Source organism: Tachysurus vachellii, chromosome 8, assembly GCF_030014155.1.
Source record: "Tachysurus vachellii isolate PV-2020 chromosome 8, HZAU_Pvac_v1, whole genome shotgun sequence".
In the NCBI taxonomy this organism is placed as follows: domain Eukaryota; kingdom Metazoa; phylum Chordata; class Actinopteri; order Siluriformes; family Bagridae; genus Tachysurus; species Tachysurus vachellii.
The window spans coordinates 28,516,502-28,544,001 of NC_083467.1; the positions used below are offsets into that span (position 1 = coordinate 28,516,502).

Consider the following 27,500-nt stretch of genomic DNA (forward strand, 5'->3'; position numbering starts at 1 on the left):
AATTGAACAGAATATTGAGGGCTTCGTTTACTTTGTAATGACAATATTTCCAGCAGAACTTGAAGGCACCTGTACTGTAGTTCCTGTCATCTCTTACTCTCTAAAAGGTTAGAACTTCACCAGACTTTCCCAAAGCAGAAGACATACTGACTGTTACAGAAACACTGACACTGGAGACTCCTTCCCTGAATTAAATAAACATCTCTTAACTGAAAGCTTGACATTATAATTACAATGAAGAACAGTTACATGGGAACAGCATCGGCAGGTAAGAGAGTCACTGACAGTTGAGGACAATAACGTAATGTAACACATCGTAACTGCATCATTCGAACACACCCTCAAACAAGCTCTGCTCCATTGCTGAGATTCTGTAACAAGCAGAGCATAATGTCAGTGAGAATACTCACCAGTCCTCCTTTAGGCTGGTACTTGATGTTATCTGTGGATCCGATCTTGGCCCTGACGTTCTTGAGGTCAGGCATGGGTTGGTTGAGGACACGCAGCTGCTTGGATCCAGTGACAGGAGACTTCGGAGGCGTACGAAGAATGGCCACCTTCTGCTCCTGTGAGAGAAGGCTGAGGGATTTGGGGGTGCCCGGGGTGCGTGGGGTGCCTGGGGTGCGACAAGATGTGCTGGGAGGAGTGCCGGGAGTGATGGCCGTGGAGCCGGGAGTACGGGGAGTGGAGGTGCCGGAGCGAGCGGAGCGGGAACGCACAGACTCGGTGCCTACACGGCACATGAAATACACACAGCAGTGGATAGACAGTGGATTTTAGAACAAGGTCCAGATTCAAATAGTGAATTCATCGATCCTGTATGTTTACAGACACTGTTTAGTTCAATATGGAGCATTCTCTGTGTGGAGAAACTGGAATGAACTGATAATAACACTTAATAACAGAAATGAACTGTGACCCCTAGTGGTACAGGATGGTACGACATGAAAGACTTGATGATTAAAACCAGAGGATCTACCTGTCATACTGGAGGATCGACCTGTCCTGTGTTCAGCTTTGACTTCAGTGTGGAAAGCTGTAGGGGAAAACAGAAGAGAGGAGAGATAGAGAAGAGAAGAGAAGAGAAGAGAAGAGAAGAGAAGAGAAGAGAAGAGAAGAGAAGAGATAGAGATAGAGATAGAGATAGAGATAGAGAAAAGAAGAGAGATGAGAAGAGAAGATAGGAGGAGAGGAGAGGAAAGGAGAGGAGAGGAGATAAGAGATAGAGATAGAGATGAAGATAGAGAAGAGAAGAGAAGAGAGGAGGAGTGGAGAGGAGAGGAGAGAGGAGGAGAGGAGAGATAGAGATAGAGAAAAGAAGAGAGATGAGAAGAGAAGATAGGAGGAGAGGAGAGGAGATAAGAGATAGAGATAAAGATAGAGAAGAGAAGAGAAGAGAAGAGGAGTGGAGAGGAGAGGAGAGATAGAGATAGAGAAAAGAAGAGAGATGAGAAGAGAAGAGAGACAGAGAAGGGAAGAAAGATTAGAAAAGAAAAGAAAAGAAAAGAAAAGAGGATATAAGAAGAAAAAAGCAAATAAGAAAGTTAAAGAGAAGAGAAGTGAAACAGTAATGCAGAAGTGAATGCAGAAGAGATGTAGAAAAGAAGAGAGTATAAAATAAAAGGAAATAAAAGTACAGAGAAGTAAAGAAATGAAAAGAAAAGAAAAGAGGATATAAGAAGAGAAGAGATTAGAAAAAAAAGCAAAAAAGAAAGGAAAAGAAAACGCAGACAAAAAGAGAAGAGACAAGAAACATGTAAAGAGAAGAGAAGAGAAGAGAAGAGAAGAGAAGAGAAGAGAAGAGAAGAGAAGGAAAACAAGATAAAAGACAGTACAGTGTCCACTAAAAGAGTAGTTCATCTCTGTGTTGTGTTCTTAGTGATGTGGACAACATTAACATGAATATTTTTGGTTTGGTTGGTAATTGTTTTAGTTCAAACTTACTGAAATGAACCAAACACCAGACAAAATATGGCAAAAAAAGTGAACATACATTCACACACTGCTTGGTGGAAAAGATGTTGGATTTCTGTTGTGAGTTCAAACCTCAGAACCGCCAATCTGTACCTGCTGGGCCCTTGAGCAAGGCCCTTAACCCTCAATTGTATGAATGACATGAATGTATGTTTTTTAATAATTAAGATAAAAAAACAGAAATTTCTTGTGTATAAAAGTGTGCATGTCTTACATGTGGGCCTGCGTGGTGCAGTCGATCCAGAGCTAGTGATGGAGGTGGAGCTCTCCTCATATTCGCTTGCGTAAGCGCGTCGAGTCAGAATGGAGGCTGGTCGAGGCAGAGACGATCTCTTCTCAGGGCTCCGAGATCCTCCGTCCTGAAGAGCGACACATTCAGCTTACATCTCAAAAATGCCACAGCACATAACACACCGTGCTCCATAGGAGTCACACAGCTACCCCTCACAAACACACACATCACAGCTGGACGTGTGTACTGTGTATCCCGTACACCACATCAGAGCAGAACTTCTGCTTATAAAGATCATGTGAGCTGTCATTACACTTAAAAAAAAGTTCCATAATTACAGATAAAAAAACTACACATCATCTGTACGTAATTTCACTAAAGTTGTACTCTCCTGCTTGTAGAAATAACACTTTACTCTGAGACGGTGCTCATAGAGCTTCATTAGGTCTTCATGCATCCTTCACGGCAAGTGCCTGACTGATCCAACATGATCTGTCATTAACAATGCTTACGTCAAGTGACATATGCAGTATGACATACTGTAACACATGGCTGTAAAGTCAAGCGACTTCTGAGGACTTTACGGTGACGTAAACGTGTTATTACATTTTGTAGTTTGACTTTCACTGCAACATAAAGGCAAATTCTACTCAGTAGAAATCTGAATGAATTTTAATGAGATTCTTTTTACGGATTTATTTTAATTATTCTTATTGCAATCACAAAATCACGAACTCCTGGAGGGAACGAATACTTATGGCACTATTATGACACTATAAGTAATTTACAACAAAGGTTTGACACAGTAATAAACAAGGTACATAGACTTCAATGTATTTCATTTTACTGAAACGTAAAACTAGAAGTACAAACACTTTTGTTATACACAAGATTGTTATGAATACTAATGGCATTGTTATGACACTGTAATGACAAAATGATGTAGCTTTTCTTCGATACAATAAAATGTTTGATTATTTGGAACACTTATGACACTGATATGACACATGACAAACTTGTTATAAATATTCACATTTTTATTTATGTCCTACTTTCAGAACAGTGCTCAGAAAATTGAAGTGACATTTTAATAAACAAAATGTTAATATGAATACTTTTAAGTAAACATATGCTTATTATGAGTAGTTATAACACTGATGTATTACATAATGACCATTTAATGATTTTTTTTATTAAAACTTTGATTTTGTAGTAGCAGTCAGTTATGTAAATTTAAGTGTGTTTCATTTTAATATACAAACTATTGCAGAGTACTTATAACAATGATATGTCACTGTTATACAGAGATATTTCACCATAAGTTAGCTTCACTTTGCTAATATTACTAAATATTGACTGTTATGACTACTTGTCATCTTACACTACTCTCTTACACTGATATGACCATGCAGTGATATAAGTAATCAGCAACCTTTTGTTTATTAAGTTGAACCAATTATGCATAACACTGATATGATACTGTAATAACAGAGATATGTAACACTAAGTAAGCTTCTCATTATAAATAATATCTGTTATATCACCGATATGACACTGTTATAACAAATATGTAACTATAACTATGTTCCATTTTACTAAGTAAAGGCCTGAAGTTTGGTAATAAGCTGTTATAAATATTTTGGCTGTTATCAATTTATGTCAATCATCATAAAGGGTTTGTGTAGGCTTTGTGAAGCCCTATGAGCATGAGCTTTAAGTTAATTGACAGCAAACAACCAGCTTTAGGCCCTTTCTTACCTTTTCTAAATTATTAATTGAGATGGAATCTTGAAGCCCTGCTGAGAAGGGGCGGGGCCCTTCGACCTCCACCAGTAAGCTTGTTTTATTGTAGGAGCAGGTGGAGTTTGGGCGGGGCTGAGGAAGAGCCGACGCCCGTGTTTTACAGGTGGGGATCTTAGTTAGTGATGTCGGGCTGGGGGTCTGGGATGAACGGTGGGATGAAGATGTTCGTTCATGCAAAATAAAAACCAATGAAAGAGAAAGTCATGTGAGAGAGGATTAAACCAAAAGATCACAACGATATCAACGGGATGGACATGAACATGACACAACGATTACATTTCATACACAAACGATGTAACAACCTCTATTACATTAATAACGTCTATTACATAAATAATACATAATGTAGATACAGCTCTGTTCTAATAAAGTAAAATACGCTACGCTGTTCATCAGCCAACAAACAGGACGTGACTTATAAATACGACACGCAATACAAACCGCAGGATCTGGGAAAAGCCTGAGTCAATTTGCATTTGAGTTACAGTAAATAACAGTAATCAGAAGGGTGAGGGGCTTTAAGGTTAGGAGGGTCAGAGCAGTATAACGTCTGCACTAATGCTAATGGAAGGCCACCTAGACAAAAGAGTGTACAAGATGGTGGAAATGAAAAAGCATGAGGTTAGCAGCGACGGGTATGAGTGCGTGCGAGGGAGGGAGTGATTCATGGGTAATGTTGAAAGGTTGGAGTGAAATAGATGGAGATTGTTTTGGGTTGAGATTTTAATGTTTAATAATAATAATAATAATAATAATAATAATAATAATAATAATAATAATAATAAAAGTAGACAATTCTTCTACAAATAATAGGATATCTTCGCTTGATCCAAATGTTTGTTCGTTAGAATTTTGCTAGTCTTTAGTTAAGTCTTGATTTCACAGTTATATATTTATTGATTTATTTATTTAGTAATTTGTTCACAGAATTTGGACCATTTTTACAATTTTAACCATCTACCAAGTTTCTTTCACTTGCTACATTTCCCAGCAATTCAAACTAGCATTTATTATAAAAAGTAAATAGATGCTAACAGAAAATTAATCATTCATGTGCTTATAATGTTGCTGTTTTGCTAAAACAGTCCATGATTCCAATGTAATTATTTAAATAAATTTATGGGTAAGTTTACAATTAAAACTCCAAGCTGGGTAGGTAAAGGCTAGCAAGCTATTAGCAAGCATGTCAAAAGATAATGGTATCTATCCTTTTTTTAAATAAATATATTTGACACATATAATAAAATATAATTGGGCTTGAGAATATTACTAAAAAATGAAAGATAATTAACATCATGTGACCCCAAAACACTTCATCTTCATAACATCCTTCCACACAAAAGCTGGATATTTTTCCATCTTACTAAAGATGTTTAAGTTACTAAATGTGTTAAGTTACTAAAGGTGTTTAAGTTATTAAACGTGTTTAAGATACTAAAGGTGTTTAAGTTACTAAAGGTGTTTAAGTTATTAAAGTGTTTAAGATACTAAAGGTGTTTAAGTTATTAAACGTGTTTAAGATACTAAAGGTGTTTAAGTTACTAAAGGTGTTTAAGTTATTAAAGTGTTTAAGATACTAAAGGTGTTTAAGTTATTAAAGTGTTTAAGATACTAAAGGTGTTTAAGTTATTAAACGTGTTTAAGATACTAAAGGTGTTTAAGTTATTAAAGTGTTTAAGATACTAAAGGTGTTTAAGTTATTAAACGTGTTTAAGATACTAAAGGTGTTTAAGTTACTAAAGGTGTTTAAGTTATTAAAGTGTTTAAGATACTAAAGGTGTTTAAGTTATTAAACGTGTTTAAGATACTAAAGGTGTTTAAGTTACTAAAGGTGTTTAAGTTATTAAAGTGTTTAAGATACTAAAGGAGTTTAAGTTAAATCTATAAGATTAAAAATCTTCAAAGAGCAAGAGCTTAAGATCTGCATGGTTTCACGAAAACGTGACTAACACAAGACTTACTCAGACGTAACTCAAGGACGTAAATTTATACACTAGAATTAACATTAACACGATCCCTTAATTCTATTATTTAACACATTAGTCAAAATGAACACACCATCATGTTCATCATTAAAATGAAATCGTCTACTTCAACTGTTACTGTTAGTAATCAGTGGAACAGACATCGATATAAAACAGTCGATGTATTTAGTCCTAAATCTGCTGAAAAAGAGTAAGAGGTTTTGGGTAAAAAAACCAATGATACTCACAGACGCCCTGTCTCTGGAATGACGCACCGAGCTGAAAGTCAGTCGTCCGTCTGCTGATACTAGAGAGAAAAATATATTGATATAACTTATTTTAATTCTCAAGGGTATACAAAACATTTAGATACGATTAACTTAGACCAGAAAATTAAAGACATAAAAAACCACACACACACACACACACACACACACACACACACACACACAAAATGTGTTTTTACATCACACACAGCATACAATACTTTCCAGCATATTACAGAATTCTACACAGAACCACAATCTTAAGGAACTGCTTTGACATGACTCGGCAGAGAATAACACACAACCTTACATAAAAGAGGCTTCTGCAACATATAATTACAGCAAAGTACAATGTACATTTTATCCATTTATGGTTACGTTCAAAGTGGCGGAACGTCCGTAAAACAAATCAGTTCCTGTTATTATTGCCTGCGATTGCTCATGTTCCAGAAGCTAAGTGTTGTTCCTTCACCAGCATCTGTTTCTCTATCACTTATGGTGTTAATTAAAGAAAAATACAGCGTTAATCAGCTTATTGAAATCACAAATTGGAAATGTGTCCTGAACCCGGAATTCTCTCTCTCTCTCTCGCTCTCTCTCTCTCTTTCTATCTCTCTCTCTTTCTCTCTCTCTCTTTCTCTCTCTCTCTCCCATTCTCTCTCTCTCGCTCTCTCTTTCTATCTCTCTCTCTTTCTCTCTCTCTCTCTCTCTCTCTCTCTCTCTCTCTCTCTCTCTCTCTCCCATTCTCTCTCTCTCTCTCTCTTTCTCTTTCTATCACTCTCTCACTCTCTTTCTTTCTCTCTCTCTCTCTCTCTTTCTCTCTCTCTCTCTCTCCCATTCTCTCTCTCTCTCTTTCTCTTTCTATCACTCTCTCACTCTCTTTCTCTCTCTCTCTTTCTTTCTCTCTCTTTCTCTCTCTCTCTCTCTCTCTCTCTCTTTCTCCCATTCTCTCTCTCTCTCTCTCTCTCTCTCTTTCTTTCTCTCTCTCTCTCTCTCCCATTCTCTCTCTCTCTCTTTCTCTTTCTATCACTCTCTCACTCTCTTTATCTCTCTCTCTCTCTCTCTCTCTCTCTCAAGAGACCAAGTTGTCTCCTACTCAATCAGTTGCATAGCAACCACCATACATGCTTTGTATCCTAGAGACTCTTCTGCCAGATTTGTTACATAAACTGGATGTAATCTGTTGCAATGTTCCTTCAGAGAATCATAACAGGACTAAAAATTCACACAGTAGACACACAGACACACTCAATCAGAAAATGGGTGTTACCGCTAGTTCAGAATATAACCACAACAACGGAGAATTAGCACAAAGAAGAAAGAAGCAGAAGTGAGAGAGTGCAGAAAGCAAAAAGAGCAAAACAATTTTCACTCAATTTCACTAAAAAAACACCAATAACAACATGAAAAAAAATAAATATATATATATATATAATCATTTTGCCAGTAAAACCTGTAAACCAAAAAGACAAACACCATCTTGCTAGTGTATTTGCCAGCCACATTGCAAGCAGTCTGCCTGTGATAGTGTGATCACCTGTGGGTTTCCGCTTAGCACAGATGTGATGTTGAGTAGCTCTAGGATGCCTTACGGCGGCCTTTAAAACACTCTTCCTGGAGGGAGAGCGGCTCTGATTTTCTGATTTTTTTGTGACCTCAACCTTCTTAATCACAGCTACAAAAGGGAAACACAGAGTCAGGAAAACTGTAGGATTTGGTTCATGGGGTCAATACAGTACAAAATATCCATCTGGTTGCTGTACAAGCAAAATAACATCTAACCAGCAGACATTTACAAAAAGCTTGTCCATCAACCATAATACAATACAACAAAAGCAGTAGCTTAAAATTAGCACGGTACAAGAAGTTACAGGAATATTTTATAAACAGCAGCAAGAATCTTATACAGTATAATAACAAAGAATCAGACATTTCTGGCAACATGTAAGGTAGTGTTAATTTTGTCACCTATTTTTAATTTAGTCTTAGTCTTGTGCCAAATGTCCTTGTTAGTTTTAGTCATATTTAGTCGTTCACATATCTTTTTTGTTAGTCAAGTTTTAGTCGACTAAAAGTCTCGTCGTTTTAGTCGATGAAAACTCAAGGTATCTTTGAGTTTTCATCAAGTCTTTTAATTTTAGTCTAGTTTTAGTCAAAAAATTGTAGCTTGACCACATCTGGAATCTATTGTAAGAATAAATACAACGAGGCCTCATTAAATGCAATAATATCAGGAACACAAGTGTTATAGTGTAAATAAATAACTTAATGAAAAGCCTAAGATCAAAACTGTAGGTGTGTGTATATATATATATATATATATATATAAATTACCAACTTAATGCAAGTTATACATGGTATTGCACACACCATTATTGATGATATAATAAGCGGGATCCGCTTCGCGGACCTGTAACTTGAGCAACAGCGAAGCCGCGAACTCGTGCTGAATATTTTAAAGGCGTAACAGCTGATGAAAAAGCAGAGACGATTGTAGACGAAAATGAAGAGAGATTTTATCTTAGTTTTTATTTTATACAAAACATTTTCGTCTCGTCTTTTTTCGTCAACAATAATGCATGTTAATTTTAATCTTAGTCAGCGTTTTTGGACAGTGGTGCAGTCTCGTCATCGTCTCGTCTTAGTCATGAAAAAAAAAGGTTGTTGACGAACATATTTCGTCTCGACGAAATTAACACTAATGTAAGGTCACTTTTTATCGTCAACCTTTTTTCTTCTTCAGATCCCCTTTTTGGACCGGTCCTGGATCTTTCCAGATGGGTTTGCGTTCCGGTGTGGAAATTCGGCCTTTGGCTCTGCCTGATTTAGGCTTCTGTTTGACTGGCTTCTCAGTAGAGGGCTTCTTGGCAGGGCTTAATATTCTTGGAAGAGGCTCAATTTTCTCTGTGGCCATGCTCTTATCATCATCTGCGGCATGTATAGAATGTAAAATTCACATGACAAATAATGCTAATATGATAACAGCATTACTACTTAAAATGAGCACAAGAACATATTGGCTACTGAAATAACCGTACATACATTGCAATTCTAACAAAAACAAATCAACTGAATAATAAAAAAAAAAAAATGTTATATAAAAATTAATTATATATTTAGAAAAGAAAAATCATAGCGTCACCTTGAGTGTCTACCCAGGAGCTGTCTAAAATGGAGTCATCAATAGTGGTCTCATCCTTGTAGTCATCATAGCTCTCAGTAGGACACTCGCTCTCTGGTACCTCCTTAGGAGGACACACAGGGTCCTGTACAGCTTCAGGAGCATCCTGGACTTCCTCCAGGCTAGCAGCCTCCATTTCTGCTTCTTGAGCCATTTCAATAGAGTCTTCTTCCTCCTCTTCATCTTGAAGCATTTGTGGTGATTCTTCTTCAGGAGGAGTGGAGAAACGTACGCTGTGTCCAGGTACTTCTCGTTCATCAATGGTCTGCACCACAGTAATAAAATCGTCTTCCACAGTTACAACAGACTCAATGGCAGCTCGAGGCTCGATGGTTTCTTGTACTGCTGCCCCTGCCCCTTCCAACTCCTCATGCTCTTCCACTTTATCTTTCACAAGTCCTGTCTTTTCATCTTTCTTATCAAGTCCAGTTTCTTCATGCTTGTCAACAACTTCAGGCTCTTCGTCTTTTTCCACAACTCTGGTCTCTTCATCGTTCTCAACAACTTTGGGTGCTTCATCTTTCTCAACAAATGACGGCTCTTTATCTTTCTCAACAACTTTTGGCTCTTCGTCCTTCCCAGCAACTTTAGGCTCTTCGTCCTTCGCAACTTTAGGCTCTTCGTCCTTCGCAACTTTAGGCTCTTCATGTTTCTCAGCAACTGTGGGCCCTTCATCTTTCGCAAGAATTTTGAATTCTTGTTCTTTTTGAACATTTTGTGGCTCCTCATATTTCTCAACAATATTGTGCTCTTCATCTTTCTCAAAACCTTTGTCCTCTTTATCTTTCTCAACAACTTTGGACTCTTCATCTTTCTCAACAGCTTTAGGCTCCTCGTGTTTCTCAACAACTTTGGACTCTTCATCTTTCTCAACAGCTTTAGGCTCCTCGTGTTTCTCAGCAACTTTGGACTCTTCATCTTTCTCAACAGCTTTAGGCTCCTCGTGTTTCTCAACAACTTTTGACTCTTCATCTTTCTCAACAAGCTCTGTTTCAATTTGTTTTACTTCAGACCGATCTTGCTCAGTCTTCTGTGGTTCAACCTTCTCCAGTATCTCAGGCACATTTGGCAAATCTAAATCTGCTTTTTCTGCTTGCATGTACTCCATAGGTTCCTCAGCTACTTCTATTTCTTCGTCTGCACTTTGTGACACTGAAGTGGAAACAGGAGCCTGCTCTGCCATTGCAATTTCCAGTTGTGATTTTTCTTTAATAGTCTCATTCTCCTTGTCAGATTCTAGGAGGTTATGATCTTTCCTGGGTTTCTCAACAGATTCGGCAGGAGACAATTTTGCAGGCTCTTCTTTCCGGCCATCTTGTGCCGGTTTAGGTTTCTCTGTGTCAACGGGTACTTTATCTTCTTCTGTTCCACTCTCCACTGATGATGTTGGTGATGGTCTAATTGGTCTAGCAATCCTGTCCTTGGCAACTCCAGTAAGCTGGTACACATCCTCAGCATCTACCTCCTCATAGGCTTCTTGGTGAACTAAATCTGGCTTATTCTTCACCTTTTCACGTAGCTCCTGGAGCTCCCTCTCCTCTTCAACACTTAAAGGTCTGTCTTCCATTTCCAGCTTGCGAATTTGCCTCTCATAATCAGCTATTTCTGCCTCCTGTTCAGCTGCAAGTTTGGCCTCTTCATCAAGATCTGTTTTCACTCCTTCCAAAGTAACAGTAACAGTTGGAGTGGCAAACGTTTTAACTTGACTGCTTGGCTGCTCTGCCCCAGCGTCATTATTTTTGCACACTTTTTCTCTTGTATCCTTGTCCTCCTCTGTGTCTGGGGAAATGTCTTCTTTTAGAACTTTAGATGATGGGCTTTCCTGTCCACTTGTATTTGGAATTTCATCTTTCTCCTCTGAAATCATTCTGTTGAAGATTTGTGTTGGTGGAGAATCCAATGGACTGTGAACATCTGCTGGAGATGGCATGGGACCAGAGTACTCACTAAAAACACAGTATCCGTGTTCCTCCAATTGAGTCTCACTTTTTGTAACTCGCTGACCCTGAAACAAATGGGCTAAGGAGTCACTCACTAGGGCAGGCATGTCAGCAGGGACTGACTTCCTTCTTATAATCTCAGGATCAGTGTTATCAGACATTAATCTTGTACGAGCGCCTGCCAAGTCCAGCATTTCAGGTAGATCTTGTGCCATCACAGCACCATTTTTATAGCTGAACTTATTAGGTAAGGGAGAACCTGGGGATTCAGGCTGTGGACTTGTGGTCTTGATATCAGCTACTGTGTCATGAGGTGGAGAAGCTGATGGAGTGGTGACAGAGGCTGATGTCTCCAGGATTAGTGGTGGGAAAGAGGGGAGTTTCTCCACTGATGGAGAGACAGGAATGCAGTCAGTAGATTCATCAAGGCTTCCACTGGTATAAGACATGATGTCAGTCGCTAACGGTGAGAAGTTTTTGGGACGCCCTTGTCCTCCACTCTGATCCATAGCTCCGATGGTGATATTCAGGGAGTAACTTCTTTGCTCCAAGGCTAACTTTCCAGGAGAGAGCTTGCAATCATCCCTTTTTTCAGATGATGGGAGGACCTTTTGTTGCTCTTCAGTACCCTTTTGACTTTCAGGAATTTCACCTATAGACTGAGATTGAACTAGGGTACTGTAGCTAATTTCTGGAACTGAGGAAATGGCAGACTTAGTCTCATCTGATGCAGTACTAAGCTCATAATAATCTTCACCTTGTCCCATCGTCTCATCTGATTTCAGTGTTGTTGTTTCAAAATAAGCAGACATTCCAGACTTGTCCGTAGTTCCTTCTTGTTTATCTGAGCTAGCAGACTCTGTTCCAGGCACTTCTAGACTTTTGGCACTTACTATAACATCTAGCTGCTTGTCTCCAGTAGATGTAGATTCCACTTCTAGTAATTGAATCACATGTGTTTGAGACATACTTGAGTCTAAAGAAACTGCATCTGTAGAAGCTTGCTTCTCAGTATTGACTGGTGAGTCTTCCTTTTGATCAGGATTCGCTGTGGGCTCTTTGGCATTGCTTTGACCATTTGGTGAATCAGCAAACGGATCTGTGTCACTTAGGCTGGGTAATGATGTATCAGGGACAACACTTTGGTAAGAGGTGAGATCCTCTGGGTGTAGCACCTCTGACTGAGTGAAGTCCATGCTGACCGGCGCAGCCCTCTCTCCACATGGCTTTTCTGCATCCATCTTCACAGCTGAAAGCAAATCTTAAGTGATCTGGTTGTGCTGCATAACTTATATATCTGGGCTCAAGGATTTGCCAGGCCAACCACCACAAGGACAAGCAAAGCCCAGCAATTGTCACAGCATACAGAGTCTCAAATGAAACAAAAGAGCACATTCCAACTCACTGATGAACAAAGTGAGGACATGGTTGTAAGCAGAGCAACATGCAAAATGCTGGATGGATGAGATCCACACAATGAGGATGAAATGTCCATGAACACCTCACCTGTATAATCCAGATAAGACGGATTTAATAACCTTTGGTTAAAAACTATATAAATACCCACTATAACAACTAACATCATAATAAAACATTCTGGACTGTTAAGGCTGTTAAATTGAATAAAATTGATAGAGACAACTTTTAAATGCAAAATCCACTCAGTTAATACAAAAAAAAAAAAGGTATCGTATCGTAAGACGAATATTTTTAGCAATTTGTTTTGTTGAATGTTATAGTTCTTGTACAACACCAAGTAGACGGTAGATGAAATCTTACAGCTTTTCAAAGGTTTACAAATAAAACATAAGGTGAACAAATGATACATGATAAAAATCAAATGTGCACATATCACATTTGGCATTAAAACATGGGTGAAAATAAAATGACGTGACTATGTTTAAAAAAAAAAGCAAGGTCAAATGAGTTTCAACAGAATCAGTTATTTAATGAAACAAGTGATTCATCACATCATGCAATAAAAAGAAAAAAGAATACACTGGCAATGTAGCTGGCAAAAATGACACCAAGCAAATGGTTTACACTTGATGGGTTGATGGGGAAAAGGTCAGCCTGGCAACAATAATACCAACATAAGACAAAGCATATGCTTCGAGGAAAGCTTCACCAAAAGAAGAAGGTAGCACCTATAACTGATAACGGCAATTCAATAATGAGAAGAAAGAGAACAAAAGTAAGAAAATGATAAACAAGCACAGCTTTGGCCACAGAAGCGGGTCACCATCAAGCCTGTGTTGCCTTGCAGCATCAGCAGAGAAGAGGACAATTTCGAGCCATTCTTCCCCATTGCCTTAGATCGCAGCTGTCAAAATGCTTTAGCTTTTCTTTTTTGGAAAGCAAGGAAAAAAAACACATGCAGGCCACAGAGAAGGGAGGACACACCTTTTCCAGGGCACTCGCCCCTTTCTGCCTCCTCAGTGCTCCCATTACGAGCTCCAGGGCCAGCATTAATTGCTTGGTCCTCTGCCTGCAGATAGGGCAAAGTCTGGGCCCCGACTATCACCTCTGCCTGCTCTAAGAGCATGGATATGGGTTCTTGCTCAGGCTCTTCCCCACTCCACTGCTCCTCCTCTTCCTCCTGCTCCTCTAAAGCTGCTGCTGCTGCAATGTTCTCATCTTCCTCCGCTGCAGAAAGAGCCTCTATGGTCTCTTCTTCTTAATAAAAAGGGGGACAAGTGGAAACATCAAGACTACGGACAACACAGACTTGGGTTACAGGGATCTAGAGGAAATGGGACACTTTCAGCTCTGGGATAGGAATGAAGACACATCAATATGTTGCATGTGTACTGTTTCAGTATGGATGTGGAGGGGTTTTGAAAAATATAGTAAGGCCAAATAACATTTTTGCATAATTAGGGCAAATTTACTGTATGTGCTATCAGAAAAGATAGGAATACCCTCTAATACGAGACAATGCGTGTAGTTACTTAGCTTACAACCAGTGCTACAACGAGGTCTAAGACTTTTAAACATGTCATGTTAAAGTGATGCAGAAAAAGCAACTGATAGGAACATTCAACAGAAAATAGTCAACCCAAGAAACTTAAAACAATTCGGCTTTGAGGACTCATCGTATATTTTTGTCTGAGACGGGTATCATGGATATGACTTCCAAAAAACTGTAAACAATGAAACAAGGGGAATCTACAGACTTGTCCGTAGTTCCTTCTTGTTTATCTGAGCTAGCAGACTCTGTTCCAGGCACTTCTAGACTTTTGGCACTTACTATAACATCTAGCTGCTTGTCTCCAGTAGATGTAGATTCCACTTCTAGTAATTGCATCACATGTGTTTGAGACATACTCAAAATAAACTGCATCTGTAGAAGCTTGCTTCTCAATATTGACTGGTGAGTCTTCATTTTGATCAGGATTCGCTGTGGGCTAACTTCCAAAAAACTGTAAACAATGAAACAAGGGGAATCTACAAAATTGTATATGCTGTAGTGTGCTGGAATAAGAGAGAGTCAACATCAACCTGTATGTGAACAGTCCTTGATAGTTATAAAGTTGTTTTAAGTCACACACTAATTCTTTCCAACATACAGTAGCCCTGCATCAATTCTGGTCGATTGTACTTCTGGGAATTTATTAAGCATCACTAAGAAAATGTAAGAAAAGAAAACTGACAATGAGACCTTCGATGTCAATGTGAGTAAAGAGAACGCGATAATTCTTCGGCACTAGTTTATATCTGTGACATTTGGCATGTTTTTTAGCAATAGGATGAACCAGAAGGTAGGGTATAACAATGTTTTAGCTGTCAGAGTGAATGAGCATCTAAGAAGTCTGCAGCCTACAGTAAGATTATGAGGGATGCTTGGAGTCTAGCAGCACAGGGCACACTAGGTCAACTCTCAGCAGGATGTCGCAGTGAGACAGAAGCTGACAGCAAAGTATAGGAGCAAAAAAGACATGGGCTTTTATCTCTAATATAGGATCCGTCATTTTGCCAAGAAACTAACAAGAACTGACAATGCATGTCCTGTCTTTTTTTCGACTGATGCATTACTGTAATAGATTGAAAAAAGTGAATAAAGTATGAGTGGGAATGTTTGTGCCAAAAGTAGAAGAGCTGAAAGTCTTCCTGTGATCTACAGCATGTGTACATCAGCAGGGAAAAAAAAATGACTTGGGGATGGGGAGGGGAATGGACAGATGAGCATGGACCAGGTGATGGAGAGACAGACAATCAGACAGACACAATGGCAGACCCACAAGACAGGCAAAGAACAAAAAAAATGCACACCATGCTGGACTGACCTGTCGATGTAGCAAGCCGTTTGGCTCACATTTGGAGCAAGTTTTATTAAAACAAGATGCATGAATAGTGCCACTAATGCATCACACGGTAAGTGTGTGGGGTTGGTGTAATTTAGGCAACGCTTGAGAAAAGAAACAACCCAATAAATGAACCTCGGGGATGGGAGCCAAACGACTTTGAATAAAATGTCCAGACAAATGAAAGGGCACGCTGAGAATAAGGAACGCTCCACAGACAGAGCGTGCACAGCACAACAGAGACAAAAGACGAAAGGGGGGTGGCAAACAAGAGAGAGAGAGAGAGAGAGAGAGAGAGAGAGAGAGAGAGAGAGAGAGAGAAGACCAAGGTTTGGATAAACATGACCAAAGAGTATTCAAGATAGGACAGGAAGAGAAAGAAAAGAAGACAATGGGGGAGGGTGGTGGAGAGGAACCATGCGCGGTTCACCTTCAATCTGGCTAAAGGCAGCGGCCTGCCCTGAAGGGCACGAGCCCGAGAGTGTCCACTCAGGGCTGAATAAGGGGTGGTCATAGTACTCCTCGTCAGAGTAGTAGGGTTCATCCTCGGGCACTGAAACTGAGATGGAGGGGGCGAGGAACTTGCACCTCTCCCGAGAATTTTGGAAGCGGCAGAGAGGCCCAGCCTCCTCCTCATCCCCTACATCTACAAACAGACACAAGGAGAAGGAAATGCAGGGAAATCTGGACACAGAGAGAGACAGAAAGAGGGGGATATAGAGAGACAGGAAAGGGTGAACAGAAGGGTGGACAATTCGAGAAATGGGAAGTAACAGAGCATAATGGAAAGAGAAAAGAATCGAGAGAAAGGAAGATGAAAGGAGTTCAAAGAGATAGAAAACGAGGAAGAAAGGTGACAAAAGGTGACCAATATTATCAAAGCAAAAGGAAGTAAATGGTGAATAAAGAGGAGAAACGTGGAGATGCTAAAGGAGAGAGGAAGAAGAAGAGCAGGGACCAAGAGAAAGGCAGTAAAAAATAGAAAGAGAAAATAAACATGCAGAATAGGTACTACGTAAAGGAATTGTGAAGAAATGGCACACATAAGCACAACACCAAATACATAGATACAAGACGAAATGGCCACAAACAGAAATAGCTGCTGTGGAGGCACCGTGTCATTGTCTCAGACAGGGACTAATTTTTAATCTTGACAAATAAGCCAGGAGAATAGCTAGCCAACAATCCAATGGGTGAGTCAATAAGCCGGCATAATGTACAATGTAAACTGCTGTGAGTGAGTCAGCACTACGAACGTTATATACAGGTAGACGAAAACGTTTTGAGGCAATAACTAAATAAATATGTTGCTTGAAGTCCAACAGTGTGCAAACAAAGAAGACTTGGTGTGTGGTTAGACTACAAAGGGAAAGCATACTTTGGCCACATATTGATCATGTTGGGTCATCCACCTACCAGCAGCTATAGACTAATTAATTAAGTGGTTCTAGGCACATGCGATCCAAATGCAAAATGCTACCACCATTATTAATTACCACCATTAACAAGATCTCTTGGGAACATGGCCAGGGGTTTACCAGGAATTACCATACTGCATCTACTGAGATAGACATGACCTAGACATGACAGTCCAACTAGCCACCACCAAAATGACTGGAGTCCTCATATGCCCCAGTCTGAGGTTAAAGTTAAGTAGGTATCCATTTGAGACAAAAAATTAGAAGCATAATTAGTTTGCCTTAGAGTTAAGATTTACCACCAAGGTGTAACACCAAGGTTAATTGTCTATCAAAAATGACCACTCACTGCACTAGAATGATTAGTAGTATAAAATCCATGTCAGAAAGCAGTGGGGAAGTAAACCATCTAGAATAATGTACCATGCACACATTGCTGTAAGCCAGACAGCTTTACTCACATCAGAGGCAAGCAAATTTTGAAGCAACACCCAAGCACCCACAATGAACTAAACTGCAGTTAGAGATGAAAGGGAATGTGACCACAAAGTCTAATATAGCCCTGTCATAGTGCAGGCTCCTATGGAAGAGGTGGCACTACAACTGATTTTGGGCTCATTCTATCTTAGTAACTATGGCCTAATTTCTTTAAGGCATATACTGTACAAACTAGCAAAGTGCCAAAGATTGGATGCAAGTGTTTGGCAAGTTTTATAAGGTTCCTGACCAAAGGTCTGCTAGGAATTAAGAAAAGTGCATTGCTTAACCACAGCCACAGAAATAATGAATGGCCAAATGCTTGAACTGGATTCTTCTAGTGAGACTGGGATCAGCACTTGCCCTAGGTCTATTGGGCATGCCAAATTGTGATGCAGAATCCAAACAAAAGCTGCTGCCCTTATGTCCAACTGGACATGCAAACAGAAAAAAAAAACATTATGCCAAGAATGCTTTGGAAAGGCGGGTAAGGAACACATGCCTCAACCACAAACCTGTTTCTGGCATGTGTTCACACATCAGCCACAGTCTAAGACTGGCATGTGCCAGAAATGTGTTAGGGTACCCTGTTGCTAATAGAAAAGAGATGTGGACCTACTGCCTATCCCTCAAAAAAGAGCTATCTCTAAAAAGCCACCGAGAGTGGTCATCCGAGGTCATAGAACAAGTGCCTAGTGTCTTATCTCCCAGGTTACATGACTCTTTGTCCTCTGAACCTGCTATAGTTTTTGTCTCTGTCTCTTCTGCAGTCTATTCTCAAAGCCTCTGCTCCAAACTCAGTCTCTGCTTCCACCTTATTCTGCTTGTTTCTCTCTCAGTCTCCGTCTCTCCTCTCAACCCAGTCTCTGTTTTTGCGCTCAGCTAAGTGTATGACTCTTTTTTAAGCTTGCATCTGTTTATTTCACTGACCGTAAAGAACTAGGTCTAGATCTTCCTCCTTTATATCTGATTGTTTAAGTCAGTGTTTTCATGGTTTGGCCTCACAGATCCTACCCATTTATCTCTACCAATTTTTCTCTCTTTGGATCTGCCAGAACCATTCCCCTGAACCTAATTCTTGTTAAATTGGTTAATTACATCTGATTAGCGTGTATGTCAGGGATAGTATCCTTCTTTTTATTAGGCTCACAAATACCTAGTTTATCTTTACATAGTTTTCTTGATGCCTTTGTTAAGATTCCAAGGTACTATTGGTAATCTTAGTTCCCAGTCTCTTTTGTTATTTTTTTTTACTGCCTATTTTGTTCTCAGATATGAAGTAGACAATGCATATATATATATATATATATATATATATATATATATATATATATATATATATATATATATATATATATATATATACATATATACAGCATTGTAACAGCCATCAGTATAATTTCGGATTAAAACCAGTAAAGCTTGTGAAGTACTTGAATTAAATAGTTTACATATTCCTCAGTTCCTGTAACATCCTGAGCTTATTTGAAACATCAGCTCATCTAATAGTAATGTTAAACGAGTTGAGTATTGTATTCGCCCCACCTAGTTTGTACACGGCACCAACGTAAACACAAAGCTTAAAGAGCATATGCAACCAAAATCAACAATAAACAACAAACACAAATACAAACAAAGAAACTGATGAGTGCAGGCCCACACCATTAACAGCACCTAGTACATACAGTAACATGCAAAAGTACAAGGACAAATAGAGCATGAGGTATTTCCCTAGAATTGAGGATACCGATGCGATGAGCCTAAATGCCAACAGGATGGCATTAAGGTGCAAGGAGATGAGGCAGAGTGAATAGTATCATGCAGGGTGAAAGGGACTCAGGAAGAGTGTATGTAGGAAATGAAGTGATGGTGAGAGAAGTAAGTGGTAATGGTGTTGTTTTGATTTGGGCTGTCTTATTTCCTGTAAGATTCTGAAGATGAAGATATAGCCAAGCATTTAACACGCGCCGAGGAGAAGTAAGGAAGAGGAGGAGGTGGCAAAGATAATCCTTTGCGCATTTTTCTTCTAGCATGGATCACTGCAGTTTAATCAGAAGTGTGGGCCTCACCGTCTGTCCAGAAAGGAACGGTGTTGGCCACTTTTCCGGCAAAAAAGACCCAACCCTCTTGTGGAGAAGGTGGTGAACAGGGATGAAGACACATCCAAACCACAGATGTTTTTCACACTCACCTTTGTACAAACACTGTTAAACTTTCCACATACACACACATATTATCAGTTGGACATGGACCTACCTTGCTCCAGAGGGCCAAAGTGCTCAGCGGCAGGAGACGGAGGTGGAGAAGGTGGCAAATTGGTCGAGTCTTCCACTGCAGACACAGAAAATGAAAGCAGAGAATGAGGAATGGATATAATAAAAAATAAATAAATAAAAAATCCACACAGCAAAGCTTAGTATATGGATGCGCAATCTGACATACAGGATTTCTTTGCAGGTGCTTACTCTCTTTGTTTAATCTCATCCTTTCAATACTGCTGCGTACACAGTATGATCTGTTTCTGCAGACTAAATCCAGCACAGCGAGAGCTCTATTTATCTCCTGAAAACTTTCAGCAGCTGTTATCGGCTCCCAAACACAAGGAACACATTACGACAGAAGTTACTTGTATAGGAATAACCGACTGGGTGGTGTGAGGCAGCTCAGTACAAAGAAGAGTTACGAGATGGAGGGGGCGAGGAACTTGCACCTCTCCCGAGAATTTTGGAAGCGGCAGAGAGGCCCAGCCTCCTCCTCATCCCCTACATCTACAAACAGACACAAGGAGAAGGAAATGCAGGGAAATCTGGACACAGAGAGAGACAGAAAGAGGGGGATATAGAGAGACAGGAAAGGGTGAACAGAAGGGTGGACAATTCGAGAAATGGGAAGTAACAGAGCATAATGGAAAGAGAAAAGAATCGAGAGAAAGGAAGATGAAAGGAGTTCAAAGAGATAGAAAATGAGGAAGAAAGGTGACAAAAGGTGACCAATATTATCAAAGCAAAAGGAAGTAAATGGTGAATAAAGAGGAGAAACGTGGAGATGCTAAAGGAGAGAGGAAGAAGAAGAGCAGGGACCAAAAAAAACTTTCAGCAGCTGTTATCGGCTCCCAAACACAAGGAACACATCACGACAGAAGTTACTTGTATAGGAATAACTGACTGGGTGGTGTGAGGCAGCTCAGTACAAAGAAGAGTTACGACTTGTTACCACTCCAACATTGACTACGTTCCAATAATAAGGCATCCTGAAGTGTTTATTCCTCCATTTTAAACTGCAATGTTTTGCTTGAAATTATGATTGTTTATGAATTAAAAAATGGCGCACTAAATGGCACACTTAATTTGAAGTTATTAACAAAACAACCTGTAGTGTTATTGCACAACATAAACCACGTCCTGAAGACTTTCCTGTGGTGGAAAACATCCTGACAGAGAAAGAGCTGACAATGGAGACTCCTTCACTGTATGTATAAGAAATATCTCCTTACAGAAAACTTTTACCAGCTATTAAACATTTTTGTCACACAGGCCCATGCGAATTAGCTGCTACTATAGAAATAACAATCAGAAAAGGACACATGGGATTGCTGTGGATGGTACCAACTAAGTCTCAAGGGGCCTTTTTACACCCGGTCTGTTTGCTGCATTTTCGCTGGCGATGTTTGATGTTATTTGTTTCTGGCGCGATGCACGACTCGTGAGTCACCTGCGAGTGACGTACTTCTGTTTGGGAGGAGTATAGCGCTGACGTATGTGGCTTGAACAACCACATTCATTTACACCTGTCCAGTTTCATCTGAAATGCGTCCCAGACCACCTCCTGAAGGGGTTTGTACCATCGGATTTATATCCGTCTCCAAAACGTTTCGGAGGGCATTTAGACCTGGTCTTCTTACCATCGGGTAGATATCGGATCACAGAAAACAGATGAAGTGACCAGGTGTAAAAAGCCCCAAGGTTTCATCCTAATGTCTTCTCTGGGAGTTTTGCCTGACCACCGCTGCCTCAGTCTTGTTTATCAGTGGTGCACTTACAATATTTATCAATATAATAAATATAAGCATAAAAACATGAAACAACATGATTCAATGATGAAACCAAGAGCTCTTCTAACTGTAGTGAACCAGACTAGCCGGTTAAGCCTCATAACTGGTAGGTAAGGTTGTAAGGTCAAATTAAAGGAATACCAAAGATATCAGACCCAGGCCCTAGGGCAAGGGCCCTTATCCACCAACTGCTCAGTTGTATATATGAGATAATGTAAATTGCTATGAATACGGGCATTTCTATGCTTGTTGTGACACACAGAAGAAGACAGGATGGGTTGTTTGAACCAGCAGACAGGTTGTTCTCTCTACCCTTAGTCAGCACACATATCAACGTATCACAGCAGTGTGCTAATGGAAACGACCAGCTGTCAAAACGGATCTGCTAATCAGCAGGAGCTGAAGCGACAGTATGGAGACCAGCTCAGGCCATAGATCAAGAGCGCACACACACACACACACACACACACACACACACACACACTCTACCTGATCTGCAAAGAAACTCCCAGACACACTATACATAGACACAATATCCATAATTTGCTTGCAAACGTGTCACACTGACAGACTCTTCTCAAACAAACATTTCACAAACAAACATTTCAAGTTTCCAGTTTTTGGAGTTTTGTAAATGTTTTGCAGCCAGAGCTCCTTTAACTGCTAAATAAATTCTATTTATTTCATGAACACAATCTAATAACTCAAATAATAGATTCGTTATTTCAGCGCATACAATAATATGCCAGTTTACAGGAAGTCGCGGGGGCAGCAGTCTAAGCAGGGATGCCCAGACTTCCCGAGAATATCTCGGGGAATACCGAGGCGTTCCCAGGCCAGCCGAGAGACATCCAGCGTGTCCTAGGTCTTCCCCGGGGCCTCCTCCCAGTTGGACATGCCCGGAACACCTCCCCAGGGAGGCGTCCAGGAGGCATCTGGAACAGATGCCCGAGCCACCTCAGCTGACTCCTCTCGATGTGGAGGAGCAGCGGCTCTACTCTCAGCTCCTCCCGAGTGACCGAGCTCCGCACCCTGTCCGTAAGGTAGCACCCAGCCACCCTACGGAGGAAACTCATTTCGGCCGCCTGTATCCGGGATCTTGTCCTTTCGGTCATGACCCAAAGCTCATGACCATAGGTGAGGGCTCTTTCTTCACCACAAAAGACCGGTATATCGACCGCATCACTGCAGAAGATACACTGATCCACCTGTCGATCTCCTGCTCCGTCCTTCATTCATTTTATTAATTGATAAAATAAAAACTGGAACAAATCCAAACAAACAAACAAACAAACAAACAAACAAACAAACAAACAATTTTACTAATTTGTTAAACTTTTTACGTTTCTGTGGCAAGTCAACGTAGGTCCAAGTTAACATTAGTGAAGGCTGAATCAAAACCATTCAACTCATTCAACATCATCGTTGTCATTTTTTTACCTGAAATGGACAAGTGTGTATGTGTCAGGAAGTTAAGTGTCATTTCACTAATCTTGCAAAAGCTTATCAGTCCCTACAGGATCTCATGGAGCTGTTTTGTGATTCGATTCCCACCTCCACCTTGTGTGTGTGGAGTTTGCATGTTCTCCCCGTGCCTCGGGGGTTTCCTCCGGGTACTCCGGTTTCCTCCCCCGGTCCAAAGACATGCATGGTAGGTTGATTGGCATCTCTGGAAAATTGTCCGTAGTGTGTGATTGTGTGAGTGAATGAGAGTGTGTGTGTGTGCCCTGTGATGGGTTGGCACTCCGTCCAGGGGGTATCCTGCCTTGATGCCCGATGACGCCTGAGACACAGGCTCCCCGTGACCCGAGGTAGTTCGGATAAGCGGTAGAAGATGAGTGAGTGAGGATAGAAACAAATATAACATATTTGAAGCATAAAGAAACTCTAGCACACGCCGTGTCACCCACAGAAATAGCACAAACTGCACCACAAATTTTTCTATTTCAAGTGTGTTCGAAGGTAAACAGAGCCCAGATTTTCGAGGTTGAACGGTTTCCAGTATCTATGAGAGTGAATCATAGAGTTGTGTCGTACCTGAGGAGAGTCGGACGGCTGTGCCTGGATGGAGCTCCTGCTCTCCCTTCAGAACCGCCACTGCCTCGGCCGTCACCTCCTGCACAATGCGCGCGGACACTTGCTCTGTAAAACACATCATCATCATCATCATCATCATCATCGGGATGGCTCAATGGCAGCTCCATATATAATGATTTTCAAACCTGTCATGTATCATAATTTAAGAGTGAATCATGGATTTGGAGCATAAATGATGACTTTTTTAATAACTGGAGGCTCTAATTCTTCCAAACATGATCATTACACTCGATTGCTCAGAGATTCATTATTACTTCATATAAACTTTGCTGTAACGTGCTGTAAACCAGTTGGATTCTTTTTTTCTTGTTCATTTGGTGAAGTATATGTGAAGTCTTCATACAGTCGTTTAAACAGCCATTTTTATCCAATTTATCAATCCATCTTAAACCCTCCAAAAAGAAATAAATAATTATAAAATATTGCTAAATGAGAAACATAATCCTGGTACAACAATTACAAAAATAAATACAGTACCCTCTGAAAGTCCTGGAGCAATCAAGGCCAGTTCTTTTTTTTATACGGTTTTAGGTTTGAGATAAAAGATAAATAAAGATGTTAGAGCAGAAGTATTGGAACAGAGAAGTCAAAGTAAATAAAAACGTACAATTTGGTTGCATTAAATCGTCGCTGTCGGGCGGAAACCTCGTATGTCCAAATTTGGTCAATTTCATATTTTTTCACATATCGATGCTATTGGTCAGTCCCCACGTGGGTCTGTTATTTTTACAAGTTATTAACCAATCTAAAGTCTTGAAAATAGCTTGAGCACAAATCTCATAACTCCATTGGACACTTCAACTGTCCACCTCTTCCTCACTCCGTGTGAGAGCTTCACGGCATATTTCTCCTCAAGAAGAGTCGCAACGAATCAACATGTCTTCTGAGGTAAATGTCTTCAAAACACTGGGCTCAAAGAAAAAAAAATCTTGACCCCCGCTAGTTCTGGTGCTCGTCGGAGGACAGGAATTTAGCGCAAGACAATCCACTGTAATGCGGACTAAACCCTGTGTACTGCAGATAAGGTACGGAGTTTTTTTAATTTCCTGAAAAATAACGGTTTTGGAGATATGAGGATTCTGTCTGACAGCGACGAAATGCTTACAATAAATGCAGACTTCACAGGTGAAGGTGTGTTCCAATATTTTTTTTTTTAAAAAAGTGGTTAGGTTTAATCACATTTTAACAGATCTAGATGTAAATATTAGGAAATGGTAAACAAAATTCTAATTGATCTAATATCCCTCATTTAAACTCAAACCCAGATGTCATCATTGTATACCAAAATAATTAAATAAATAAATAAATAAATAAATAAACAAATCCTTGCTGTTCAAATAATTTTGGAGGGGACTGTCAATACCAACATTATCCAGCCCTTAAACAAACAAACAAGCAAACAAACGAACAAATTTAATGTGAGAGGCTGCATTACCAATTACCGACACTAAAGGGATCGTCATGGCAACAGTATTACAAACGCAACGACAGATTGGAATTGAAGAGTGAACATGTATAAAGCTTACAGACTTACAGGCTTTTAGAAAATGAGCAAAGTTTTGGATTTATTGCAAATTAAAATGTTCATGAGTATTTTAGTGCATTGAGTTCAGACATCACATTAAAACAGGATGGAGAACTTTGTCAAGTAGCGCATGTAAAAATCATTATCTGAAGTTTTTTGCTCCTTTAATGCTACAGCAATTTACCACAATTACAGTTTATTGGATTTATTATTAGATGACACTTGGTACTTTTTATCCGTTTGTGGTTACATTTAATGTCCAGTAAATAAGTTAGCGTTTCTTGTTATCACTTGTTATTAAACAGTTGTTCGTTCTCTTGCTTTCTCTTAAAGTTAACAAGAAAAAAACTGTAGATTGTTACTGGGATACGTTCTCCATCATGAAGATGGTGAGGAGCGTAAAAGCTACAGGATCACCTCTGGTAACACACTACAGTCACAATGCAACACCTTATCAGATGTTATTGAGTCAAGTTTAGATTTTTTTGGTAACTGAAACATAAAAGCTGTCCTAGTTCAGGGAAAACAAGGACAGCAGTGTGTACTGTCCTTAACTTCATGGTCATATGATTAACTGATAAAGGATTAAACAAAAGATATATAAATAAAATGTATTATTAATTTCTCTGAATTAGCAAGTGTTAAGTAAATTGCTGTGTGTTAATGTTGTAAAGTCTGTTTCTTCTTCATGACATCAAAGCTTTAAAAAAAAAACATACTGATTAACTGCCACTTTATCCTCCCACATGCTCTATGCTATAGAAAGTGCTTTTGTGCTCTTTAAGCATGGCATCTTCCACCCACATCTAATCACACACACACACACACACACACACACACACACACACACACACACACACACAAACACACACACAAACACACACACACGCACGCAAAAACACACACACAAAAACACACAGAAACACACACACGCATGACAAAACACACACACACGCATGACAAAACACACACACAAACACACACACACACAAACACACACACATCACAAAACACATGCACGCAACACACACAAACAAGACCTCTGATTAACCACAGCTGTGATTCTCTTTAAAAAAGAGTCAGTAAATCATTCATTAATCAGCGATTTCAGATTTCTGCTCTCAGCAAAACAGGGCTGTAAAATCCATCTTTACTCAGAAATGTCAGTCAGTAAAAGCTAGTTAGCTTCATGTGAACTGGAGTCACCCAGGCGGAGCTCAGGCCAGGCCGAGGATCTGGGAGGCATTTCATTTTAACATGGTTCCGAAAATAAATAGCGTTCGCATAAATGTAGAGAACGAAGAGAGCGAAGAGAAAACGAGCCATAGCTGAATACAAGAGAAAACTGCATGCTGTAATTGCATGTCCTCTCGCCCACATGCCTCATTACTGTGGGGTGGGGTGGGGGGTCAGGGATGAGCTGAGAGAGAGAAGGAAAGAGGGAAGTGGGAGAGATATTGAGGAGGAAAGGCAGGAGACAGAGGCAGAAGAGAGAGAAAAAAGAATTGGGGGATAAAGTGACAGAGGTGGGCTGTAAAGAAGGAACACGAGAGAGAGAGAGAAAGAGAGAGAGAAAGAGAGAGAGAGAGAGAGAGAGAGAGAGAGAGAGAGAGAGAGAGAGAGAGAGAGAGAGAGAGAGAGAGAGAGAGACAAAGAGAGAGAGAGAGAGAGAGAGAGAGAGAGAGAGAGAAAGCGAGAGAGAGAGAAAGCAAGAGAGAGAGAAAGCAAGAGAGAGAAAGCAAGAGAGAGACAAAGAGAGAGAGAGAGAGAGAGAGAGAGAGAGAGAGAGAGAGAGAGAGAGAGAGAAAGCGAGAGAGAGAGAAAGCAAGAGAGAGAGAAAGCAAGAGAGAGAGAAAGAGAGAGACAGAGACAGAGAGAGAGAGAGAGACAGAGAGAGAGACAGAGAGAGAGCAAGAGAGAGACAAAGAGAGAGAGAGACAAAGAGAGAGAGACAGAGAGAGAGCAAGAGAGAGACAAAGAGAGAGAGAGACAAAGAGAGAGAGAGAGAGAGAGAGAGAGAGAGAGAGAGAGAGAGAGAGAGAGAGAGAGAGACAGAGACTAAGATTACTTTTTCCTCCAGCTCATCATCCTGAGTGATAATCCTTCATCCATCAGTCTTAATGATAAGTGATATGACAATATAATATCTATATAATATCTACATTATATTGTCTGTATTTCTTATTATTAATTAATTTTTATTATTCATTTTAATTTATATTAATTACAAACTGATGGCTAGAAAAGCTTTGACTAAAAACAAGTTTA

General features: G+C 39.9%; 1 protein-coding gene across 2 annotated transcripts in view; it reads right to left on the reverse strand.

The window, feature by feature from the left end:
- Window positions 1-27,500, reverse strand: part of map2 (microtubule-associated protein 2) — a 122,800-nt gene that overhangs the window by 10,776 nt on the left and 84,524 nt on the right. For both annotated transcript variants that reach the window (XM_060877120.1, XM_060877121.1), the window contains 12 exons: window positions 23,648-23,752; window positions 19,816-19,890; window positions 16,095-16,310; window positions 13,764-14,033; window positions 9,382-12,609; window positions 8,967-9,167; window positions 7,777-7,914; window positions 6,222-6,280; window positions 3,965-4,147; window positions 2,189-2,333; window positions 980-1,036; window positions 411-730 (listed from right to left, as the gene is read on the reverse strand). In XM_060877120.1, the coding sequence (XP_060733103.1) occupies window positions 411-730; window positions 980-1,036; window positions 2,189-2,333; window positions 3,965-4,147; window positions 6,222-6,280; window positions 7,777-7,914; window positions 8,967-9,167; window positions 9,382-12,609; window positions 13,764-14,033; window positions 16,095-16,310; window positions 19,816-19,890; window positions 23,648-23,752 (4,997 nt within the window). The remainder of the gene's footprint in view (window positions 1-410; window positions 731-979; window positions 1,037-2,188; window positions 2,334-3,964; window positions 4,148-6,221; window positions 6,281-7,776; window positions 7,915-8,966; window positions 9,168-9,381; window positions 12,610-13,763; window positions 14,034-16,094; window positions 16,311-19,815; window positions 19,891-23,647; window positions 23,753-27,500) is intronic.